Raw genomic sequence first — 23,647 nt, forward strand, 5'->3', positions numbered from 1 at the left:
CTCAGGGGGGCCGTTTTTTTGAGGCTGAGGCACCAGATTTGCAGCATAGCTGCTAGTGCCTCTCCTCAAAAAAACCCCCTGAGTTTCAAAAAGATTGGACCAGGGGATCCAATTCTATGGGCCCCAGAAGTAGGTGCCCCCATCCTGTATTGTTTCAAGTGAAGGGGGAAAAATGCCTTCTCAGTTTACTTGTGAACTGAAACTAAAATCCCTGTGCTGCCAGCGAAAAGTTTTGTGCCAGCACCCCCTAGCGCAGCTTTGAGGGAACTCTGCTTGAGACGCGCACACATGCACAGCAAAGCTTAGCCAAACCTCAAGACCAAGAGCATAACTAAAGCTACACATCTTATACCCTAAATGCTGGCCGAAAGTCAAAGAATGATTAGAGAAGAGAGGAAGAAGAGATTGGATTTATATCCTGCCCTTCACTTGGAGTCTCAGAGCGGCTTATAAGCTCCTTTCCCTTTTCCTCCCCACAACAGACACCTTGTGAGGTAGGTGGGGCTGAGAGAGCTCTGACAGAACTACTCTTTTCAAGAACATCTCTGCCAGAACTATGACTTGCCCAAGGTCATCCAGCAGCTGCATGTGGAGGAGTGGGGAATCAAACCCGGTTCTCCCAGATTAGAGTCTGTGCACTTAACCACTACACCAAACTGGCTCTCAAGTTAATCAAGTTATCCCAAACACTGGGATGGACCACGCCATCTTACACCTGGATTCCAGTGGGGGGGAAAAACAGCCCAAGCCTTGAAGATAAGTACTGCTAACAAGTATGAGAGACAGAAAGTTCCCTTGAGAGCAGCTAATACTGTTCTCTCCCAGGAGTCAGGGCAACTAAGCACCAGCATATAGCACAGATGGAGTCACCCAGGCCAATACAAGTTTGACCCCAGGTTACCTTGGCGTGAGAGAGCTCACTCGGAGGTAGTTTGATCGCCAGTGCAATAGGAGGAGGAAGAGGAGGAGATTGGAGTTATACCCCACCCTTCTCAGAGCGGCTTACAATCTTCCCTTCCTCTCCCCATAACAGATATCCTGTGAGATAGGTAGGGCTGAGAGAGCTGTTTGAGAGCTGCTCTTGAGAGAACAGCTCTGAGAGAACTGTGGCTTGCCCAAGGTCACCCAGCAGCTGCATGTGGAGGGGAATCAAACCCAGTTCTCCCAGAATAGAGTCTGCGTCCCTAACCACTACACCAAAATGGCTCCTGCAGTACTGCATAGAATGTTGCAGAGGAGGTGCAGACTCATTATTCATTAGCACCTTTATGATGAGCTAGTTGTGGTTACTTACCTAACAATTTGAAATCCTCCGGGGTGTTGAAAAAAAATCTTCTTAAAACCTCAGCTGGGTAAAAAAATAATAATCACATTTTGAATGTGAAGAAGGATGTCTTTCCTAGTGAGTCGCAGAGTGGATACAGGAAATAAATACAGTTATGAGATCTTCCTTTTGTCTTTTGATTTCAGGAGGAGGAGGAGGGGGAGTGTCTCGGTCAGTTTTTGTGGTTTAGCCAAGTAAGCAGGTATTCATCTGTTCTCCCTCTCTTTCTCTCCTTTTCAGAATGTACTCCTGGAAAATATGGTTCTGGTTGTCAGCTAGATTGCTCTTGCCAGAATAATGGAACCTGTGACAGGTTTACAGGCTGTTGTCATTGCCCAGAAGGTTATTATGGACATTCCTGTGAACATAGTAAGTAGTCAGTCAAGAGCAGGGACTGATTTTTGTGGCATGGATGCTGCATTCATGCCTGCTGATGTTATAGGCCATGAGCCAAGGCAAACATTACTCATAATGGATAGTGCACATAATGAAGCAGAGATACTACTGAAAACATTGTCCACCCCCCCCAAACACACACACACACACACACACACACACACACACTAAGTTCTCTGCTGGAGTGCACCGGTTCAGACAGAACGTAAAACCATCATTTATTTTTACTGTTCATTCAAGAAATGAGAATTCGGCTCTCAGGTGCTTGCCTCCGCCAACCTTGATTTCATCACCTTCATTCTTCTGTAGCCGAGGAGCATACAAAGAGTGCAGAACAAGCCAGGATTAAACCAGGAGGGCCTTGTTTGTGCATTGCATGAAACCATCTTCAAGAGTAACCCAATGTCATGGTTTCAAAGCCCAGTTTGATGGACTCCAGCCTAATAGTGGAGGGGCTGTGGCACAGTGGTGGAGCATCCGCTTGGCATGCAGAAAATCCCAGGTTCAGTCCCCAGCATCTCTAGTGGAAGAGTCTGATAGTCAGTGATGTGAAAGACCTCTGCCTGAGACCCTGGACAGTGACTGCCAGTCTGAGTAGTCAGTACTGACTGTGATCAACCATATGTCTGATTAGGTATAGGGCAGCTTATTGCGTGTTCAGTAGTTTGTGTTGGCAGGTAGGAAGCAGGGCTATGTTTGGGCAGGAACGCGCAGGAACGGAGTTCTGGCTGGCTCCTGAGTCGGCCACACCCAGCAGGAACTCATTAGCATAATAGGTCACACCCAACAGCAGAAACTCATTAGGATTGGCTACAGTAGGCGTGTGTGGCCTAACATGCAAAGGAGTCCCTGGGTTTTGACAACAAACAAGGTAAACAGAATAAGAAGCAAAAGGTGGGTGTGGCTGGATGACCACACTTTTGGCAACACGGGGCTGTGGCCTAATATGCTAATGAGCTGTGGTGTCAGGGTGTGGCCTAATATGCTAATGAGTTTCAGCTGTTGGGTGTGGCCTATTATGCTAATGAATTACTGCTGGGCTTTTTCTACAAAAAAAGCCCTGGTAGGAAGTAAGGAAGATCCAGCTGACTTCCATCTGAAAGCATCATCTTCCTCTTCCTGCAGGTACTTACAGCCTGGGTGGGCTAGAGGTGTAAGCCAAAGGAGAAGAGCCAGTGGGCTGTGGCCTAGGGTACACCTGTGTATGTTACATATTGTGAGACTTTATGTGTGCTGCCCCTTCCTAATCTATGACTCGCAACAGCCAGTGTTTGGGATGCAGAAACATTGTGATTTATTGATCAACATATCAGTTATCAGTAATGTTAGGATGTATCATTTTTGTTTGGACAATGGGCCTTCTTACACTGAATTTTGACACAGATTGTAAAAGGTTGCAGATGCTTTATATACTCTGTCCTGAGCTCCTTGGAGGAAGGTTGGGATATCAACGTTAAATCACCAGGCAGTATCCTGTGAGAACTGCGGCACTTATGAAATAATGGAATTATTTTGTTTCTCAGCCTGCCCTTCTGGATTTTATGGTCTCAAATGCCTGTATCCGTGCCATTGCAAAAATGGAGCTACCTGTCTTCCAACCACAGGGCAGTGCCTTTGTCTTCCTGGCTTCTATGGACTACAGTGTGAAAAGGGTATGCATATTAATGTCTTATTTTAAAATTGCCTGAGAGCTAAAGCCAGGGGCAGACTTGGATGGGGAAAGGGCCCTGCCCCACCCCCACCTCCCACCCCCAAGCAGGGAGGAAGGGAGAGGCAGGCTACTTCCCAAGCCAGTCGCTTCTTTTCAAGCCCCACACTGTTTTGGGGTGTGCCGGGCACCACCTCCCCTACATAGGATTCGGGCATACCGAATGCCTCCTACTCTGGTCTGTGCAAGCCTGAGGTGGGGCGGGAACGGCTTCCCCTGGGCTGCACAGTCTGGGCATCACCACCTTGCTCGGGCAGGGCAGGTCACCCACACGGGCCTTTTTCGCCCCTGGGCTGGCCTGGTGCAGGTGTAGGGGAGGCCATCAGCCCACCAGAAGGTGTCCCAGTGGCCATGATGGCAACCCCTGGGTGAAGCATTGGCGGGGGCAGGTGCTGAGATTTTGATTCTTTTCCATAGGTTGGATCCAGCCAGCTTTTTCAGTTAATCTCTCCCAATTCCTGTTCTTGTTACTGCCCCTATTCCACTTAGCTTTTCTCCATGCAGGTCCTGTTAAACCCATAGCAGCCTTTTTTGATGGTTAAAGGGAGAAACACCCCCTCTTAATTTTTTTACCAGCTGAAAGTGATATTTTGCATACAGATCATTGTCACTGAAACACTGTGTCTATGTAATGTAATTCCTTAACATATTTTTAAAATTTATTTATATTCCTCCTGTCTGTTTAAAAAGAACCCTTAAGATATAAAACATCCACATATAATACAAACAAGAAGTAATTAACCATTAATAGGGTTGCCAAGTACCTACCTACGAACCGGCGGGGGACACATGCTTCCCCGCCGGAAGATTCTTGCTTGTAACACAGGTGCTGCATTATTCCATCGCCCAGACGTGACGTAGGCACGTAGCTGGGCGACGCTCTGGTAATGGGTTTGGAAACTCGATGGTACCATCGAGTTTCCAGCCCCATTGCTAGAGCGTCGCCCAGCCACATGCCTACGTCACGTTTGGGTGACGGAATAGTGCAGCGCCTGTGTTTTCCCCGCGGGAATGGTCCCACGAAGAACTATATATCCCTTGCCGAATCAAGGTAAGTACTTGGGAGCCCTGATTAATTATCAAACTGTAGCAGGTTTCAAGTTCTTTCACAGGCAGGCAGCTGGGGGCGGGACTGAGCAGGTAGAAAGCTGAGCCCTGAATGGCACGTTCTCGCCGGTCCCCTCTCCCCAGGACGTCATAGGTCCTGTCCTCTCTACAGACTATGACATTAAAAAATATTTTAAGTAAAATCCATTAATTTTATTACACCATCTTTCTTAGTCCCAGATAAAACTCTGGGACATTATAATGTAGAGGGGCTAGATTTGAGTCCAGGAGCACCTTAGAAAGCAGCAAAATTTGAGCTTTCGAGAGTTAAAATCCCCCTTCGTCAGATATAAGATTATAATATAGAGTATATATTATATGTAAACGTATTCCTGCAACGTCTGATTTATGTGATGTAACTCTGCTCGTCTTCTTGTACTTTATATTCCAGTTTGCAGCCATTGCATGGGAATTGCTTTTGCAATTTGTAATAACGATGATAAAACATTTTAAATGAAGCATTAAAACAATTTAAATGCCCCTTTTTCAGGTTGTGCCATTGGGTGGTTTGGGGATAAATGTCAACACCGGTGTGACTGTGAAGGATCAGCTCAGTGTGAGCCGGTGACCGGGAAGTGCCTTTGCCTGCCTGGCAGGACTGGGGACCGATGTGAAATAGGTAAGAAAACAGGGTGCTGATCATACTGGTTCTTTCTGTGTTTTCACACTTGCTTGATATATACATGTAGTGTAGCAACAGGAGATACCATCACTGAATGGACCTCTGCATAAAAGAAAAATTCCCTTCCAGTTAGGGCCAAGCTATATGTTACACAGCAGAGATATGTTAACCATCTCCTAATGCTTTTTCAAAGTATTAAAAAGCCACAGGAATCTGTGAGTTTTAGAGGAGAAGCAACAAGGGGAAGGGATTAGAAGCACCATGAACTTCACAGAGAACATGTTCGACAGGCGAACATACCATTTTTGACAGCTGCGGTCCGACTTGAGCAGCTGCCGAACAGTTTTGTGGCTACGCAGTAGTTGTGATGGTGGAGTTTCATTTACTTCTTCCTTGTGACTGCTTTTAGGTCCACAAAGTGGGTGAAATCGATCCCCCCCCCGGGTCATAGATGGTGGGATCAGGTACTTGAATTATGTGTGCATGGGAGTGGGAGTAATGAGTCTTGTAAGGCTGTGTAAAAATGTGCATGTGTGAAATAACATCCAGCGACACAAGCTTAAACAAACACAAATTACAAAACTTTTAAAAAACGTATGGCTGGCTTACTGAATGGTTTGCTTGCTGCTTAAACAATCATCTGCCAAGCAGTGCACAGTAAATGACAGGGTTGTGAGAAGGAAAGCAGCACTGCCGTCAGTCTGAGTGTGTGTGCCTGAAATGTTACTGGTTGCAGTGAACTGTCTGAATACACAGAAAATAACTCACTAAACAGGCTTGAGCTGCTCACAAACGGCCAGACTGCTTAATGAAAAACTGACTCTCACAAACATCCACACTGCTCAGTGAAAATAGCGAAACCGAGGAGTTAGTTTTATGAGCCAAACTAGTGGACATTGAAGCATTCCTAGAAGGGATGCTTAACATTTTCGGACAAGAAAGAAGAGAAACAGGTATGTCCATTCCCCTGAAGAGCACATTTGATATTGAGCAGAAAGATGTGTGATCGGGAAAAGGGGTGAAGCTCAGCTCAGACTCAAAGTGGCTGCTTTCGTTTTATAATTAAAAAGTCAGAAAAATGTTATGTGTATCTGCTGAGTCATGACTTTGGGCTAAAAAAAAAAAGGTATTGAGGAGACTTCCAGCTCAGCCCGCTCCTCCTTGCTGTGGTAGGTTTTGTTGGTTGGGGGGGGTTGTTTTTTTTAACTTGCAGGAAGTTTTCTTCCCCATATGGGAACATTCCAAAACACAATTTTCCACTAGTACAATCCAATCTACCCACCTCAGCTCTCTGCCATCTTTTGCTTGCCTCATTCTGGAGAGGAGGATGGGACAATTGTGAGTCAGGCTAAAATGCATACAGGGGATTTGACACAAGATAGCAAAGGCACTGGGCTTTGAGTAAGTGCCTGAAGATGAGGCTTTTCCCCCTGTAGAGATACGTGCTGTAGAAGCTCTCTTCCTTCTCCTTTAAGTCACAGCTATCCTTTAGTTCAGCCTAACCCTATATAGACATGGATACTCTACCAGTCTCTCCTGGGTTGTTTGTCTGGGAAGAGGGTGAGTTTATTGGGGGGCAGTACACAGCTGCATACAACCTCTTCATTCAGAGTCCTTTGTAGATGTGGGGGGGGGGAAACCAGAAGTCTGGTGTTACCTTTAAAGACTATAATTTATTCCAGTATAAGCTTTTGTGAGTTACAGCTTTAGCAGTTATCTGCACTCAGAGTTACAAGCAACAGATGGGTGGGTGTGAGAGGATTTTACAAAGAGAAACCATTTTGAAACAATAACTAGTCACAGGGAATTCGATCCATACGCAGTGAGTGAGGTCCTCTGTTAACAGTAGAAGGTGGGCAGAATAGGATATACATAAGTTCTAATCAAGGAAGGTGCCGTGGGAAACAGTAAGCAGAACAATTTAACTTCTCCAAAGGGTGGGGGTCATGCTGAGCTCTTAACCTTTGAGTAAGGAAGCCCAGATCTTTTGAGCCTGGGGGAAAGATATTTGATGAACCCTAGTTTAGCACATTTGCTTTGGGTCCTTTCATTGAAGCCTTTTTTGTTTATTTGTTTGTTTATCCTTGAGATCAGCAGTGGCAGAGGATCAAGTATAGAAATCTGCTTTAGAATACACTTTTTACATAATCTGGGAGTGAATTCTTATGTACTTGCTTTTAGTGGTTTGTTAGAAAACTTATGGGAATGTAATAATGGTAATGAAAGTGTATGTCAAATAACAAAGCTGATGGAAGTACAAGCTTCCCACCTGGGCTGTTGGAATCAAAGTAGAGAGTCACTTAGCTGTCTGTACTCACTGGAGAAGACCCTGATGCTGGGAAAGATTGAAGGTCAAAGAAGACGGGGACGGCAAAGGATGAGATGGTTAGACAGTGTCATAGATGCAACGAACATGAAGTTGAGCCAACTTCAGAGGACGGCGGAAGACAGGAGGGCCTGGCGGGATCTGGTCCATGGGGTCGCGAAGAGTCGGACTCGACTGTGCGACTGAACAACAACAACCAAGTTCTATGCATGGGTGTGTACATAGGTTTACGATCACAGTCAGTTTTATGTGGCTCTCTTGAGTAATCAGAGATATGATCCACAGAGTTCACCTTCATTATTTATTCTCAAGAGGATTTTTTTTCCAGACGATGCATTAGTCCAAAGGTTATGTACCGCTAATGTTGTCTTCTTTCAGTATATGGACCCTTCCTTCAGTAGAACATGTACCTTCCACTGGAGGAAGATTCCACCATTAGCAAAACGGAACCTTTGAATCCAACCCTTGATTATAGCTATGATAGAGAATAAGTTATTGAAGGATGCAGCAGAGCCCTCATCTTTACTGGCCTTAGAGAAGTTATATAAAACGGCTTATTTGTGGTTTACATTGGTATGCAAACTTAGAATTGCCTCCACTTATCATTCACTTCGTGCAAATGAAAAAAAAAAACCCCACCAACAACAACCCAGTGTTGAAATGTGGTCCTGAGTCTAAAGGAATGGAAGGAACTGGTTGCTTACAATCTTGGGATCCAAGATTCCAAAAGGAAACAGAAAGGATTGCTTTCAAATGCGGCCAGTTTGAATGAGGTGCCCCAGAATGCTGGAAGCGCAGAAGTCAGTACAACCCAAAGAGCTGAAGAAAAGGAAATGACTTTCTTCCTCGCTGCACCGTCGTGTGGTCAAGATTCCAACTTAGCTCAATCTTTCAGCCTTTTGTGGTTTGAATAGGGACCACACAGCCCAAATGAGCAAGGCTGCATGAATCCAGAGGAATTATTTTCCCCAGCTCTATATTTTTGTTTAGCCAACAAGGGAACACAAGGGGGGGGGGGATCTCAGCCCCCAAAAAATAAGAGTGAAGTTTTCTACTCACTGCAAGGGGGGTGGGGAGTATGGCTCGCTTTTATTTTCCTCTAAACAGGCAGTGCAAACCCCCCCCCCCCCCAAAGCTGAGGAAAAAAACTGTTATGGGACCGATTTTATTTGCATTTTTATTTTCAATTAGGCCCAGTTCATCTGTGATATAACCAGGAGCAGCTGTGCTTCGGCATAAGCTATAAAGATAAAAGGCCTGATTTTAATTTGAACTCTGGTAAAGCACCCATTAAACAACCATAATGTTAATTTAAAAAAAAAAAGAGCCCAGAGAATATATAGCAGGCCTTTATTGGGTTACTTCCCCCCCCCCCCGCTAAATTAACATTGCAGACTTTCAAACAGATGTCTTAAATACACATTGTTATGAACATGAAAATGTGGTTATTACTTAAATTAAAATCAGGCCTAGAGGTGTTTGCAAGAGCCTGTCTCATAACATTTCCTTAATTGAAAGAGCTGAAGGGTCTGAATCTCCCTTAAAAAAAAATTCTCCCACACGTGGGGGTTGTGATTGTAAAGTGTCTGGGGAATCATTGTTCATTATATGATAGCTGGATGGGGAAAAGAAAAGAGCTTTTGTATCCATTTGCCGCTTAGGATACGAGGGATGGGACGAGGCAGAGCAACTCAGCCTTGGCATCTACAAAAAAATTCAATCCGTAAAGGGAAAGTGATGAGAATCCAGTGTGACGTAATAGGCAGAACTGGGTTCAGTTTCTCACGTTGCCCTGGAGATGATTTGCAGTGCAGTCCTAAGCAGAGTTAGAATGTTCAAAGCTATGGGATTTCAATAGACTTGGAAGGGTGTAACTTTGCTTTGGGTCGCACCGTCAGTGACCTTCAGCCAATCACCGTGAGCTAGGGCTGCCAAATCGGGCTGAGGGGCGGGGAAACCCCCGCTTTGGAGGCCCGATTTCCACCGCGGCGGAATCGGGCCCCGGGGGAAACCCCACCCCCGCGTGCACGTCACAGGGAAGTGACATCATGACGTCGGGCATGCTGGGGGCGGGGCCACAGCCATTTGAGGGGAAAACTCTATGTTTTCCCCTCAAATGGCTGTGGCCCCGCCCCCAGCGTGCCCGGCGTCATGACGTCACTTCCCTGTGACGTGCATGCGGCACGTGCTTTGCACGCACGCGCACACACCGGGAGCCGGGCTGGAGTCCCCCGCCGCAAGGGTAAGTGCCATTTGGCAACCCTACCGTGAGCCAAACCTACCCCCACAGGATTGTTTTTAGGATAAAAGAAACAAGGGACCTACAAGGATCTGCCGGTCTTCCCCTTCCCCACTGTTACTTATTCCCCTTCATGGAAAGGCTTCATAATCACTCCCCTTTTCCCATTTCCCCCTGTACTTTCCACCCACCAGCGAACCTAACCTTCGTCTTCCCCGCGTATTCAGCTTTTCCTACTTCCCTCCCCCTGGCAGCTGGGAAAACCCTGGCCCAGTTGTGCAGTGCTGGTTGCCAGGCCCAGGCCCATACCCACAAGGACTTCTGAGGGGCACCTCACTTTCCCCTGTATCCCCTTCCTCACAGTATCTCCTCCTTCTCTCTTATTGGCAGCTTCCAAGTGCACTCTCTTCCCTGCTTTCTTCTCTCTTTCCCACCTATCAAACAACTTACCTTTTATCTGTCCTCCTGTTAAGCTAAGTTTACTGTTTGTTTATTTACTCTATTTATATCCCCTCTTTCTCCACAACAGGAACCCAAACCAGCCTACATCATTCTCCTCTCCTCCATTGTAACCTCACAACCACCCTGTGAAGTAGCTTTGGGGTGAGAGTATGTGACTGGCCCAAGGTCACCCAGCAAGGTTCCATGGCAGAGTGGGGATTCGAACCTGGGTCTTCCCAGGTATGTCAGAGCAATAGTGTAGCTTACTTGACAATATATGCAGCCTCCCAGGATGCATCTTCATTTGACCTTTGGGAGATGAAAATATTAAGTTTAATCAGCTGATTTCAATCCAAATAGCGGTTCACCAATTTTAAGCTGTTGACTTAATTGAAATGGAAGGTTCCAGAAGTATCTGGCTAGCAATCTTTTATTTCTCTTTTCTCTTCCTACAACTCTCCACGCTGCTTTAAAACACTTATTTGAAAAACTGAAAAGTAATAAATGAAATAAAATGAAAAATCTGTGAAGTTTAAGATACACCAAACTTTTTTTCTTTCCTTTTTGCCTTGCAGAATGCAGGCCGAACAGATATGGCCCCAACTGTTCTCAGCAGTGCCAGTGTGCCAATAAATCCCAGTGCGATGCTCGCAGTGGGAGATGCGCTTGTCTCCACAAGTGGATGGGACCGACTTGTGAAGAAGGTAACACACTAGCCAGCAGAAATGTTCATCTGTTCACTTCTGGGAAAGAGGATCACAAAAAGTCTGAGGGCCCTGGAGATATCCTGCTTTGGGGAACAATTCATTCTTGTACTGCAGATGGACATCACATCGACAGTGATCATTGTCAATGTTTGTACAAAGTAACTGTGGAGGTGGAGCAAAAACATGGTTCATTCCCACATGAATATCATTCTCCCTTCCTATCAGGCAGCGAACATGCATTTTGGGGGCAGTATAGCATTGCTACAGTTAAGGGTTAATTAGCTTTCATAGCTACTTAGATCAATATTATGCAGCTTTCACTAGTAGAATATCTACCTGAGGGAAGAGTGTCCTCCTCAGACTACTTCTTCCGTAGCAGTTCTGGTCACTACTGAGGCGAATGGCAAATGAACACAACGTGGCCATCACTTGAACATTTAAACAGTTCCCTCTTTCACCTTCTCCAGTCTATCTGCTGCTGCTGCTCCCACTTCACAGTGCCATTAAACATTGGCATAGCTAGGGCTACCTAAAGCCACATTCATTCCTTACTCTGGCATAAAATGGTTCCCAACAATACAGAGGGAAGCAATTGCTGCTGACACCAGGACCACTCAAATGGGTAAATGCTTTACTCCATAACTCTCCACGCAACCTAGGCACCCCCCACCCCACCCCAGTTTGCAACATGCAAAGAGGGCAACAAAGTTGTGGAGTCATTCCAGCTATATCATAAGACAGACCATCCAGTGTCAACAGAAGATCTGCACAGGTCATCCAGAAATCTAACATTGCAATACCACCGTGAACAATCAGGAACAGTGATTTTGGCCCAAGCTCGTCTGTTACGCTGGTATCTGGCTGGCATTGTTAGTAAAAGGGTACTGAAGTCTGCCTGATTGTTCAGGGCTTTTAATTCAGTGCTACACCCACTTTCCAAGGAGCTGTGGTGGCTCAAGTGGTTAAGATGCTGAACTGTAGGCTGGGGAAGGTCAGTAGTTCAGCAGTTCGAGACCTGGGTGCCGCATGACGGAGTGAGCTCCCGTCTCTAGTTCCAGCTCCTGCCAACCTAGCGGTTCGAAAGCAAGACATTGCAAGTAGATAAATAGGTACCACTTCGGTGGGAAGGTAACAGCGTTCCGTGCACCTCGGCGTCTAGTCATGCCGGCCACATGACCACGGAAACGTCTTCGGACAGCGCTGGCTCTTCGGCGTTGAAACGGAGATGAGCAACGCAACCCTAGAGTCAGATTTGACTGGCTTTCGAGCAAGGGAACCTTTACCTTTACCTTTTACTTACACCCACTTTGGGAATCTGTATTGTATTCAGCTAGATTCTAGTCCAGTAGCACCTTAGAAACCAACAAGATTTTGGGGGTATAGGCTTCAGAGAGTCAAAGATCCCCCTGACAAAGGATGCTTTGACTCTCAAAAGCTCACACCCTGAAAATCGCATTGGTCTCTAAGGCTCTGGTGGGCTCAGATCCAGCTCTTCTCCTGCAGACCAACGTGGCTACCCTCTGTACTGTATTCGGTAGCTAAAGTGCAAATTGTGTAATCTCTGCAAATGGGATTTGCATTACATCTCTCCCAATGTATTTCTCGGTAATTCTCTAGGTGGCCCTCCGAAGCTTCCGTTTCTGTGAAGAACAAACTCGGGGATGAGGGAATGCATTTTCAAGATCGCAACAACAGGAACACTTGGACTAATGAACGAACTGTTTTATATGCACAGACGGTATTTAACTTTGGGAATGAGAGCTGCTATTCATTTCAGCTTGAACCGTACTGAAAAATTCACACTTCTTCTCGCAAGGCTGCAGTATCCGCTAAGTAGCTGGATCCCACTTAAAACTTTTAAACCCTGTTCTGTTTGTTTATTCTTGCTCTCCGGCTTCCTTCTGATTAATCCATTCTCGGTATCCTTTCCAAGTGTCAGTGCTGTATTATTATAGCCAGAAAATGTAGCAGTTTCCTCATCTTTGTCAGCGGCCAGTTTGCAGAGAGGTCTAAAGACCAAAAGAAACTGTCCCAAGAGAGATCTGATTTGTTTTCATTTTCCAGTCAGTTGCCCTTGTATCTTTGTGTTGATCCCAAACGATTGGAATTGTGCTTTGGCAAGTAACATATTTTCAGAATGAAAAATAGCGATTGAGCCCATGGAATATTTGGCAGAGGTGAAATATAGATGCCCTAATCCAGCAGAGATCTGCTTTCAGCAGCAGGCTTTTGTGTCTATATCCAGACACTATTGAATTGACTGGCTGAAAGTCTTAAAACAGATGAGGAGACTGTTCAGAGCCCTGAGTTGTCATGTGAAAATTATGGCCTGTGATTAGAATTGGATCAGGGTCTTGTTAGTTAAAAATGAAAAAAAAAGTGTAAATTATATATTTTTAAAGAGAGAATTTGTGAAAGAATAAGGCATGGTCGGCAAAGGCAGCAAAATGAGGCGGTAGAATTCTGAGGAGACGGATCAGCCTGTACCTCATTGGACTGTGGAGGGACGGGTCATACTTTTAGTGCTCCTCCCTGAGAGAGAGAACTCCAAACCAATAAATATCAACGCATCAGGGGCCTAGCCCTTTTCAGGCTGTGCTAGTTGTTCCACTTATTTCCAATCATAAATTGTGGCAAAAATTGAAAAATGTCCCTCCCCTGCAATCTGAAGGGGTGCGGTCCATTTTACCACCTCAGCAGTTGCCTGGGTTGGAACCACCTCATTCCTCTGGCTGTGTTGCCCAAGCCATCTTCTACTCTGGATTTATTTGCAGTATTCCAAAGCGCCCAACCACACTTATTTCACACAGGAATGTCTGCTCTGGATTATACTGAGCCAAACCCTTGGTCTGTTGAACCTACTCTAGGTATTTCCGAATACCCACAACCAGTGTTCCCTCTAAGCTGAGTTAGTGTGAGCTAGCTCACAGTTTCTTAGCCTCCGGCTCACACATTTTTGTCTTAGCTCAGGAAGGAAGGCTCCAAAGGAAACTAATTGATGCAGCAGCCAAATGGCTCGCTCACAACTTTAATGCCAGTAACTCACAAAGTAGAATTTTTGCTCATAAGACTCCACTGCTTAGAAGGAACATTGCCCACAACATGAAATCCTTTGTCTGGAGATGCTAGGGAATGAATCTGTGTTCTTCAGCATGCAAAGTACATGCTATAGCCTGGAACCACAATCCAGCAATAGAACTCTCTCAATTTCTTCTTGCAGAATCTAAGGGCTTGTTGATAATGATCAGCTGTAGATCCTCCAGTTAATCTCAGCTGAAGAAAAAGCTGCTTAAAATTACTGCATATCGAGTAACTTCCACCTTCTTAATTAACCTCCACATTCAGAGGCAGTAAACCTCTGAATCCCAGTGCCAGGAGGAAACATCAGCGGAAGGCCTCGGCCGCTTTGCCCTGTTGTTGGCCATCCAGGGGAACTGGTTGGCCACTGTGTGAGACAGGATGGGCCATTGGTCTGATCCAGCAGGGCTCTTCTTATGTTCATCACTACTTCTTTTGTCAAAGGCTTTAGGGATCCAGATGTGAAAATCAGGGTTTTTCTGGTGTGTGTTCTCTCAGCAGAATGCTTCACTTAGTAATTCAAGAGGCCTCACACACAAGGCCTTGTTCTGCTTGCAAACCTCTGTGTCTTGCCATAATGAGTACAGTAAATGAGATGCCCAGCCTGAAGCCTAATTCTCACTATTATACTCACTCATGAGGTAATTTCACCATCTTCGTCTCAGAAGGGGGGGGGGTTCATTGCTTTGAACAAATTCATGTTGAGCTAGGACCACAACAGAGTAAACCACTGAAATCAGATCATTCTTTTGATGTGGTAAAGTACCAGATTACACCACATGAGGGCACATTGTGAAAACATAGTTACCGCATACGGTTGACATGTTGCCGCGTATGGTTGACGTGTCGAAATCACCTTGTGGGTAGGTATAGCGGATGAAGTTGTGTATCTAAAGGGGATGCAGCTGTCCTCCCACAACAGATCCCTTTCTAGTTGTATAGTTTCCAACTGAAATTTAACAACTGCGTAGCCCTTCCCACCTTTATGACTTTAGTGGGATTCACAGCTTCTCTAGGCATTTTTTCCTTTTTTGTCCAGCGCCTGGCACACAGTCAGTGTTCCGTCCTGTTCATTTGCCCCAGTCCAAAGAAAATCAGTCATGTTTTTCCTCTTGAAATAAATTCAGCTGTTCAATTGTTTATCTTTGGATTGGGGTCAGTGCCATTTCCCCCCACTTTTGTGACAAGAAAAAGGATTCCCTGAAGGGGAAACTCAAGTTGAACTGATGTGATATCATCTTTCTTTTGTTTCACTCAGTTAATTTTTAGCAGGGCCTTTAAACAGCTTAAATAAAGGCTTCTTGCAATAGGTTACTGGGCTAATTTAGGGTTTGAGAACAGTTAGTGATCTCCCAAAAACAGTGTTGACCTGATTATCACTGATCCTTCCAGGGCAGAACTAGAAGGGACCCACATTCTGGGATTGCTACCGAAAGCCCTGCATCCATTTCTTCTCCTCACAGCTACATGTAATAAAGGGCAGATACGATATAATGATCATGTTTCTTTATCCTTGCTCTGCATTATTAGCTGTTGCTACTCAGGGAGTGGGGAAATGTATGACATGAGGACATCACATTGCAGGTTTCCCTTGCTAAATGTTTCAGGAAGAGAAGGAACAACTGAACGTCAGCTGCTGTTGGTCATGACAGCCTCATGATTATCATTGGGCCCAGGTTTGCCTTAACAGAAACTGTAGGTTGGATCCTACAGATCCATTCCACTAATGGTGGCACTTTCCTCCATCACAAGGTGCTTTCTGGTGGTGGAAGTTTTCTGTGCCATCAGAGGGTTCCTAGTCTTGGAGGAAAGTGCTGCCATTGGCGGTACAGATCTGCAGAATCCAACCCTTTGTGTCCCTTTTGTTTGACTCTTATTCCAAACATGTTAAGAAATAGCAGAATGCTTTAGAACAGGATTTTAAGTACGCAAAAACACCGATTTCATATGCAAAATAAAAATGGTATACTCTGTGATGGAGGAACGGGGGACAAGGTTGCATGCATACTGTTGTGCAGTGGATCTTATTTTAATTTTTTCCTTTACATATGTATCCATGTCATAAAATTTCTATAGATCACTTCCAGAACCAAAAGGGAAAAAATTACGAATTTCCATTGTAAGACAGTTGTGGCCAACCTTTTGTATGTTTTCCTTTTGAATTTTGAAGTTGTAAATATGTACTGTAAACAGGATAAATAATTTTGAATTTATAGTCTGAGACCTAAAGGAGGGAAGAATATTGTGCCAATATTGGTTTCTACAGACCAGAGATAGAATAAACAAAAATCTGTTTATGGAATGGTACATTTTCACAGTAGTCTAGAAATACCTTTATTTCATCTGTTTCTTTGGGGGGGGTTGTCCATATTGGTTAAGATAAAATACCAAAGAACGGGAAGGTTTTTTTGTTCTTATATTTTTTGTTTAATAAGTTACATGGAAACCTAGAGGAATCTATCCAGGTAGCTGTTATGCATATTTTGTTTGCATGGGATATATATATAATGTATATTTTATATTTCATAAATGTGCCATAAATGTTAACAGACTTGTTTATACTCTGTTTTATAGGACTGCAGCATGAGTTCTCATCTAACATAGTCTTAGCTTAGTGCCAGCAATGAAAACAGTAAAATACGTTTCACATATGCCTGGATAAAATCATTTTGCTTACTGATTAGTTTTGAAAGCCTCTTGAAATCAAATGAATTACTCTTGAAATCAAATGAATTACTGCAGTGTCTCATGTAAAACACAGATCAGACTAGAGCACTGGGGTATTATGTTTCAGAACTGCAAAATACAAAGGAACAAACTCATATTGGTTGGACAGCCGAGAAGAAATCTCCACAGGTTTTGGATTTTGCATTCAATAGTAGTCTTTCGGCTGGAAAAAAACCTGAAAACTAGCCAATTTTTCTTGAAATCTCTCATTAACGAGCTTTGTCATCATTTGTCCAATCAGTATGCTTTTATTACTTACTGCAAACTATCTTTTTTATTATGTTCTCAGCGCAAAATCTTGTGAGACAAGGGAAAGGTAAAACCTCGGAACTAGGAGTTTGCTTTAGTACTCGACACATTTCCTGTCAACCTCTTACGTCCCTTGCAGGAGGGCACAGTTATTTGTTTCAATATTGCTTGCCACAACAACTTTACGTTCCATAATTCTCTGCCTTTTTTCTTGTGGGATTGCACTGGCATATTGCAAGATGGCATATTGCATTTTATTGGTAGAACGGAATGGGGTAAGAAATATCATCAAGCACATTCACAAAAAATGGTGAGAGGTGTTGACAAATGCATGCCAGCAGTGTTCCCTCTAAGCTGAGTTAGTGTGCGCTAGCTCACAGTTTTTTAGCCTCCAGCTCACACATTTTTGTCTTAGCTCAGGAAGGAGGGCTCCAGAGCAAACTAATTGATGCAGTAGCCAAATCGCTCGCTCACAACATAAATGCCAGAAGCCCACAAAGAAGGATTTTTTGCTCACAAGACTCCCCAGCTTAGAGGGAGCATTGCATGCCAGTGCTCTTCATCTGTCCCCAAATGAAATGGCACTTTCATCCCATCCTTCAGAGATAAGATGTTGCTTCTGTCTAGCAGAACTGCCACATTTTCAGTGCTGTCCTAAGCAGCGTTATGCCCCTTTGCCTATTGATTTATGTGCACTCAGGGCTATTTTTGGGCAGGAACGCACAGGAATGGAGTTCCGGCTGGCTCCCGAGTTGGCCACGCCCAGCAGGAACTCATTAGCATAATAGGCCACACCCAACAGCAGGAACTCATTAGGATTGGCTACATTAGGGGTGTGTGGCCTAACATGCAAAGGAGGTCCTGCTACAAAAAAAGGCTCTGGGTTTTGACAACAAACAAGGTAAACAGAAGAAGAAGCAAAAGCTGGGTGTGGCTGGATGAGCACACTTCTGGTAACATGGGGGTGTGGCCTAATATGCTAATGAGCTGTGGTGTCAGGGGTCTAATGAATTTCTGCTGTTGGGTGTGGCCTATTATGCTAATGAGTTCCTGCTGGGCTTTTTCAACAACCCCCCCCCCGTGTGCACTTAGAAGAGTGTTACACTGCTCAGGATTGCACTGTTGGTGGTAGAAAGTGCCGTCAAGTTGCAGCCAAATTGTGGCGACCACATAGGGTTTTCAAAGCGAGAGACAAACAGAGGTCGTTCGCTATTGCCTGCCCCTGCATAGGAACCCTCAACTTCCTTGGTGTTCCCCCATCCAAATACTGACCAAGGCCAATCCTGGTTAATTTCCGAGATCTGACACGATTGGGCTCGCCTGGGCCATCCAGGTCAGGACCATTGGATTGTTGGAGGATTCTGTTTCTAGGACAATAAGTGGTCGTCAATAAGTGGTCATCAGTGTATCAATGTATGGTTCATTGTCTATTCCTTTCATTGCTTTAAATGTGGAGTTGCCTTTATGAAATCTAGAGTTATTTCAGATCTTGGCTCTAGAGACAACATGAAAAATGGGACTCATTCATGATGAGCATAGACGCGGCTGAGACTTACCTGAAGAGGACCTGATTGCAGATCAGGCTTAGGAGGGGTCTGGAGAAGGCTCTCTCACTCTTTGCCTAATGACTGGCAAAGACAGGAACCAAAGACCACCACGCTGGCCTGGATAAGCGTGGGAAGCTTTGGCAGGCTCTTCACAAGAGTGACACAGAACTTGCCTGGTTCTATTTAAACCACGCTGTCAGATGGCTCCAGAGCACAGTTTTTTGTGGATCCCGACCCTCCCTCCCTCTTTTTCAAGGGTTTTGGTGTATGTATATATACTGGGGGAAGAAGAAGAAGAGTTGTTTTTATACCCTGCCCTTCACTATCTGAAGGAGTCTCGGAGTGGCTTACAATCACCTTTCCTTCCTCTCCTCACAACAGAGGTAGGTGGGGCTGAGAGTTCTGAGAGAACTGTGACTGCCCCAAGGTGATCCACCTGGCTTCATGTGGAGGAGTGGGGAATCAAACCCAGTTCAGAGACTGCCACTCTCAACCACTGCACCTAGCTGGCTTTCGGGCCTGCGTATCCACCTTTTGGGGACTCCCTGAAGGTGTCTGGGAGGTTGAGCAACCACACCGTATGCCCAGCTCGGGGGCTGTGCCCAGACACACCCCAGGTGGCAAATGGTATCACTCTGCAGCAGCCACCCTTTTGATACCACTAATATTTGTTACTCCTGGTTTTTCCTCAGCAGGTGGGCTTTGGGACATTTTATTGAACAGCAGGCAGGTCACTTGATTTTCCCGGATCCGCCCCCATGATTCACTGATGCTCCTTGGTCTGTAATCAATAAATGCTGTGGCCTGTTTTATTCCAAAATGTTGTTGTGGTGTTTTGTGTCTCTCAGCAAGACCTCTTTCATACTAAGCCCTGGGCCTGCAAACCTAATTTGTCATCAAGCTCGTGCATTATCTACCTACCATTCACTGTGCCATCTGAATGCCCTGAAAAATTGGAATTAGTTTCTTTCTCAATAACCAGGATTCAGATCATGTGGAGAGAAACAGCTGCCAATTTCTTAAGGTGTCTGCATGTGATCATCAAAACTGGAGTTAGGATTTCTGTAAGGAGGACGTTTTTAGCTGTACTCCACATGAAGGAAGGTGGAAAAGATAATGCAAGCCCAACAAGTTTCACGCTCCTCCATTAATTAATTCCTAAATGCAGCGTCACAGTGGTGATGGGGAAAGTGGTGATTATATCCTACCTTTCTCCTTAATGGGGACCCAAAGTGGCTTAAGTTGTTCTCCTCTCCCCCTATTTTATCCTTGCAATGACCCTGGGAGGTGGGTCTGGGTGAGGGCGCAAGGTCACTCAGCAAGCTTCCATGAAGATAGGTCAAGATGGGTAGCCATGTTGGTCTGTCTGTAGCAGTAGAAAGCAGCAAGAGTCCAGTAGCATCTTAAAGACTAATATTCGGCAGGGGATGAGCTTTCACGAGTCGCTGCTCACTTCTTCAGATAACAGCTAGAATGGGAGTCCATCTGTGCTACTTATTGGAAAGTGGAGAGATTTCAAATGCCAAATGATGACAGCAGGCATGATTGAATTTAGGTGAGATATGCTGAGGGGTAATTGGCATGGGGAAATCAGCATTGGTGGTGAGACAGGAAACTTAGATCTTGATTCAGTCCAGGTGGATGCACTGTCTTGTGCTTCATTATCAGTTGCAATCCAGCAGTCTCTTCCATGCCACAGAGAAGATTCGAACCTGGGTCCTCTAGATCCTTGTCTGGCACTAACCAGTACAGCTCCACTGGCTCTCATTTTGATCAGTGTAACCTCGGTGCAGCCTGTGTCCCTCATGAGCACCGCCATAGTTCTGACTACCGTGGACAGAAAGCTTCTCTGCTCTGGTAGATTTGCCTCCATTGGTGAGAACCCGTATTAAATTAAGTCTCTCAATAAGGGGTCATAGATGTGTCTGGGAAGAGACTGGCCCTTTCTGCACTCTCCTTTTAATCCATGTTCACTCTGGTGTCCTCCAAGCAGTTCTGCACTTAAATCAAATTCAACCTTCTTTTTATTCCATTTCCCCCTCCCGTTCTGCATTACATTTTCTCCCTTCAGTGGTCAGCCTGGTTTCAGCCCGCTGTTGCCCCAGGTTTTTGGGATGCTGTTTTGCTGTGGACTTAAATTGTCTCGACTCGAATGTGGAGAAAATCTGGAGTGGCAGGCAAATGCGGAAAGGACCACTGTTCCAATCGGGGGCAGAGCTTTTACCACCTGCTTTGCACCTCTCCGCCAGTCCCTTAAAGGGAAGCTGCCTCCTAGAAGGAAGAAAGTGCCTGTGGGGAGAGACTGTTGCCATCTGGCAGAGCTTTTACCACTTTCGCCGCTCCCCTTCCCACCTTTGTGAATAGTTTTGCTGCCTACTGGTAGATTCGTAGTATTTGATAGATTGTTATCGCTTTCTCATATCCATAAGCTGCTTTGAGTCCACATTCAGTAGGCTGGGTTAAATGCAGGGCTATTTTTGGGCAGGAACGCACAGGAACGGAGTTCCGGCTGGCTTCAGAGTTCGCCACGCCCACTACAGCCAAAACCCCTGCATGCGTGGATACAGAGGGAAGGCCTGGAGAGCGACACACACACCCCCAGCAACTCCGAGGCAGGCGGGCCAGGGGGGCCCTGGAAGGATTGGTGAGGCATTTAAATGCCTCCCTGTGCCTTCCCTGGCCTGTCCAAGGGCCAGCTAGCCTGGGTACCCTGCAGCTGTGGGGCACTCAGGCAAGCCAAGGGAAGACGGTTTAAGCTGCCTTCCCTTCCCTTCAAGGGAAGGCATGGGGGTGTGGCCTAATATGCTAACAAGCTGTACTGTCAGGGTGTGGCCCAATATTCTAATGAGTTTCTGCTGTTGGGTGTGGCATATTATGCAAATGAGTTCCTGCTGGGCTTCTTCTACCCAAAAAGCCCTGGTTAAATGTATCCAGGTAAGTAAATAAAATGCCCTTCCCTTGGTGCCTCCTGAACATGCGTGCAGCCACATTGCTGTCCATGGCTGACTAAGCCTAGTTCTCGCCGCATTTTAGCTTTGATGTGCCTGGGCAAGGATGACATCAGAGGGGGAAGAAGGAAGGACTGGACGTGGTAGCGGAGCAGGACAGCCACTGCCACCTTTCAAAAGGCTGTCAGGTGACTGAAGGGTCTCGGATGAGGAAAGCAGAAGAGGCTGAGTCCAGGCCCCTCCTCTGTGGGCTGAGGCCCTTGAATGCGTCCACATTGCCTCTTTCTCTTCTCCTTGTTATGTCAAACATATTTAGTCCAGCAGCTGGGAGGGTTTAGGGAGAACAGCGCTGACACCCGGAGGAGTTACATGGAAGTCAGAATCCAGCTCTTTTGTATTTACCTGTAGCTCAACAGAACGGAGCTGCGCGTTTTAGGTTAGACTTTGGTCATTGTAACGTGAACCTCGTAGGGAAACGTGAACCTCATAGGAGAACAATCAGAATTTTAAATATTCCTTATTCCTCCCTGCCAGAAATTATTATTCTGTTTTTATCCCTTTTTTTTTAATGCTGGGGAACCAGAGCTATTAAACTTTGCCCAGCTCTTCTGCCAAGCATATTATTTTGATTGGCTGCAGGTTTTCTGTTTGCCTAAGTAATAACCAACACAGTGTTAGAAGTTGCCAGCAGGACAAACATGGAAATTATACCTTCTTACTCCTTCCATAAGAGCCAAAGAGACATTTTAGAAGCATCAGTGGTTATAATGTTGTTGGTCTATCCCAAAGGAAAAATAAGACAAGACAAATTCGCCAGGGTGCTGTCCCGGATGCTCAAGAAGGCACACAAGACCCCGTACTGCAGCTGGCCTTGCCATATTCGAATATCTCCTGTTGTCAAGACACCCCTCCCCTCTTGAGAAGAGGTCCATAGCTTGGTTCAGACATCATGCAAAATGATAAGTTTAATTAAGCTATGGATAACTAAACACAGGCCACACTGTGAGCACTGGATAATGGGCTTATATCAAACCCCAGGGCTATTTTTGGGCAGGAACGCACAGGAACGGAGTTCCGGCTGGCTCCCAAGTTGGCCACACCCAGCAGGAACTCATTAGCATAATAGGCCACACCCAACAGCAGAAACTCATAAGGATTGGCTCCATTAAGGGTGTGTGGCCTAACATGCAAAGGAGTTCCTGCAACAAAAAAGCCCTGGGTTTTGTTTTTTTTAACTTGTTTATTTGTTATTTTTCAACATGCCCTCAGAGGGGGGTGTACATAGTAACACGTAGTAACAATAAAAACCTTAACAGCAATTTTAGGAGTTATACATGAATGTTAATATAATTTATCATTATTATTATCTATCCACTTATAAAATTTTTCCCATCTGTGGTTAAACAGCGTATCATCTCTATTATGTAATACCATAGTCCTTATCCATTTCAACCGCCTCTAGTATCTTGCGTACTAACTCTTTCTTAGAGGGGGTACCCTCTTGCTTCCAATATCTGGTGACAAGGATACGCGCTGCAGTTATTATATACGTAATAACGTACTTTACATTTTCGGGGTATTCGTCCGGTATCATATTTAATAGAAAAAGTTCCGGGGGAAATGGTATATCCCATTCCACAATGACTGAAATAAATCTATGTACCTTAGTCCAAAAATTCTGTAGTATAATGCATCTCCACCATGTGTGAAAGTATGTACCCACATTATTTTTGCATTTCCAGCAGTTATTGGAAAGATTCGGGTAGCACTTAGCTAGTTTATCCGGAGATAGGTGCCATCTGTGAGCCATTTTATACACGTTTTCCTTATAGGGAATAGATCTCATATATTTCATTGAACCCCATGTCTTGGACCAGGTATCTATGTCTATCTCTTGAGGGCATCCAAGATCTTGCATCCAGGAAATCATGGATTTTTAAATTATTTCATCAGATACATGATCATCCAGAAGAAAATTGTAAATCTTCTGAATTAACTTGTCATTTGTAGATAGCCATAGCTTGTCCAGATCAGTTTTTCCATGATAGAATCCCTTACTTTTATCTAAGTCATATCTCGCCTTTAGTTGCCCTGGGTTTTGACAACAAACAATGTAAACAGAATAAGAAGCAAAAGGTGGGTGTGGCTGGATAACCACACTTCTGGTAACATGGGGGTGTGGCCTAATGTGCTAATGATCTGTGCTGTCAGCGGTGTGGCCTAATATG

At 45.1% G+C, this 23,647-nt stretch overlaps 1 protein-coding gene across 1 annotated transcript in view; it reads left to right on the forward strand.

The window, feature by feature from the left end:
* LOC107125965 (multiple epidermal growth factor-like domains protein 6) overlaps positions 1 to 12,516 on the forward strand; it is a 329,707-nt gene extending 317,191 nt beyond the window's left edge. The window contains exons 25-29 of the mRNA XM_015429453.1: positions 1,565 to 1,693; positions 3,244 to 3,372; positions 5,026 to 5,154; positions 10,739 to 10,867; positions 12,488 to 12,516. Of these exons, the coding sequence (XP_015284939.1) occupies positions 1,565 to 1,693; positions 3,244 to 3,372; positions 5,026 to 5,154; positions 10,739 to 10,867; positions 12,488 to 12,516 (545 nt within the window). The remainder of the gene's footprint in view (positions 1 to 1,564; positions 1,694 to 3,243; positions 3,373 to 5,025; positions 5,155 to 10,738; positions 10,868 to 12,487) is intronic.
* The last annotated feature ends 11,131 nt before the right edge of the window (positions 12,517 to 23,647 follow it).

Source organism: Gekko japonicus, unplaced genomic scaffold (assembly GCF_001447785.1).
Source record: "Gekko japonicus isolate JY-2015 unplaced genomic scaffold, Gekko_japonicus_V1.1 scaffold193, whole genome shotgun sequence".
NCBI lineage: Eukaryota > Metazoa > Chordata > Lepidosauria > Squamata > Gekkonidae > Gekko > Gekko japonicus.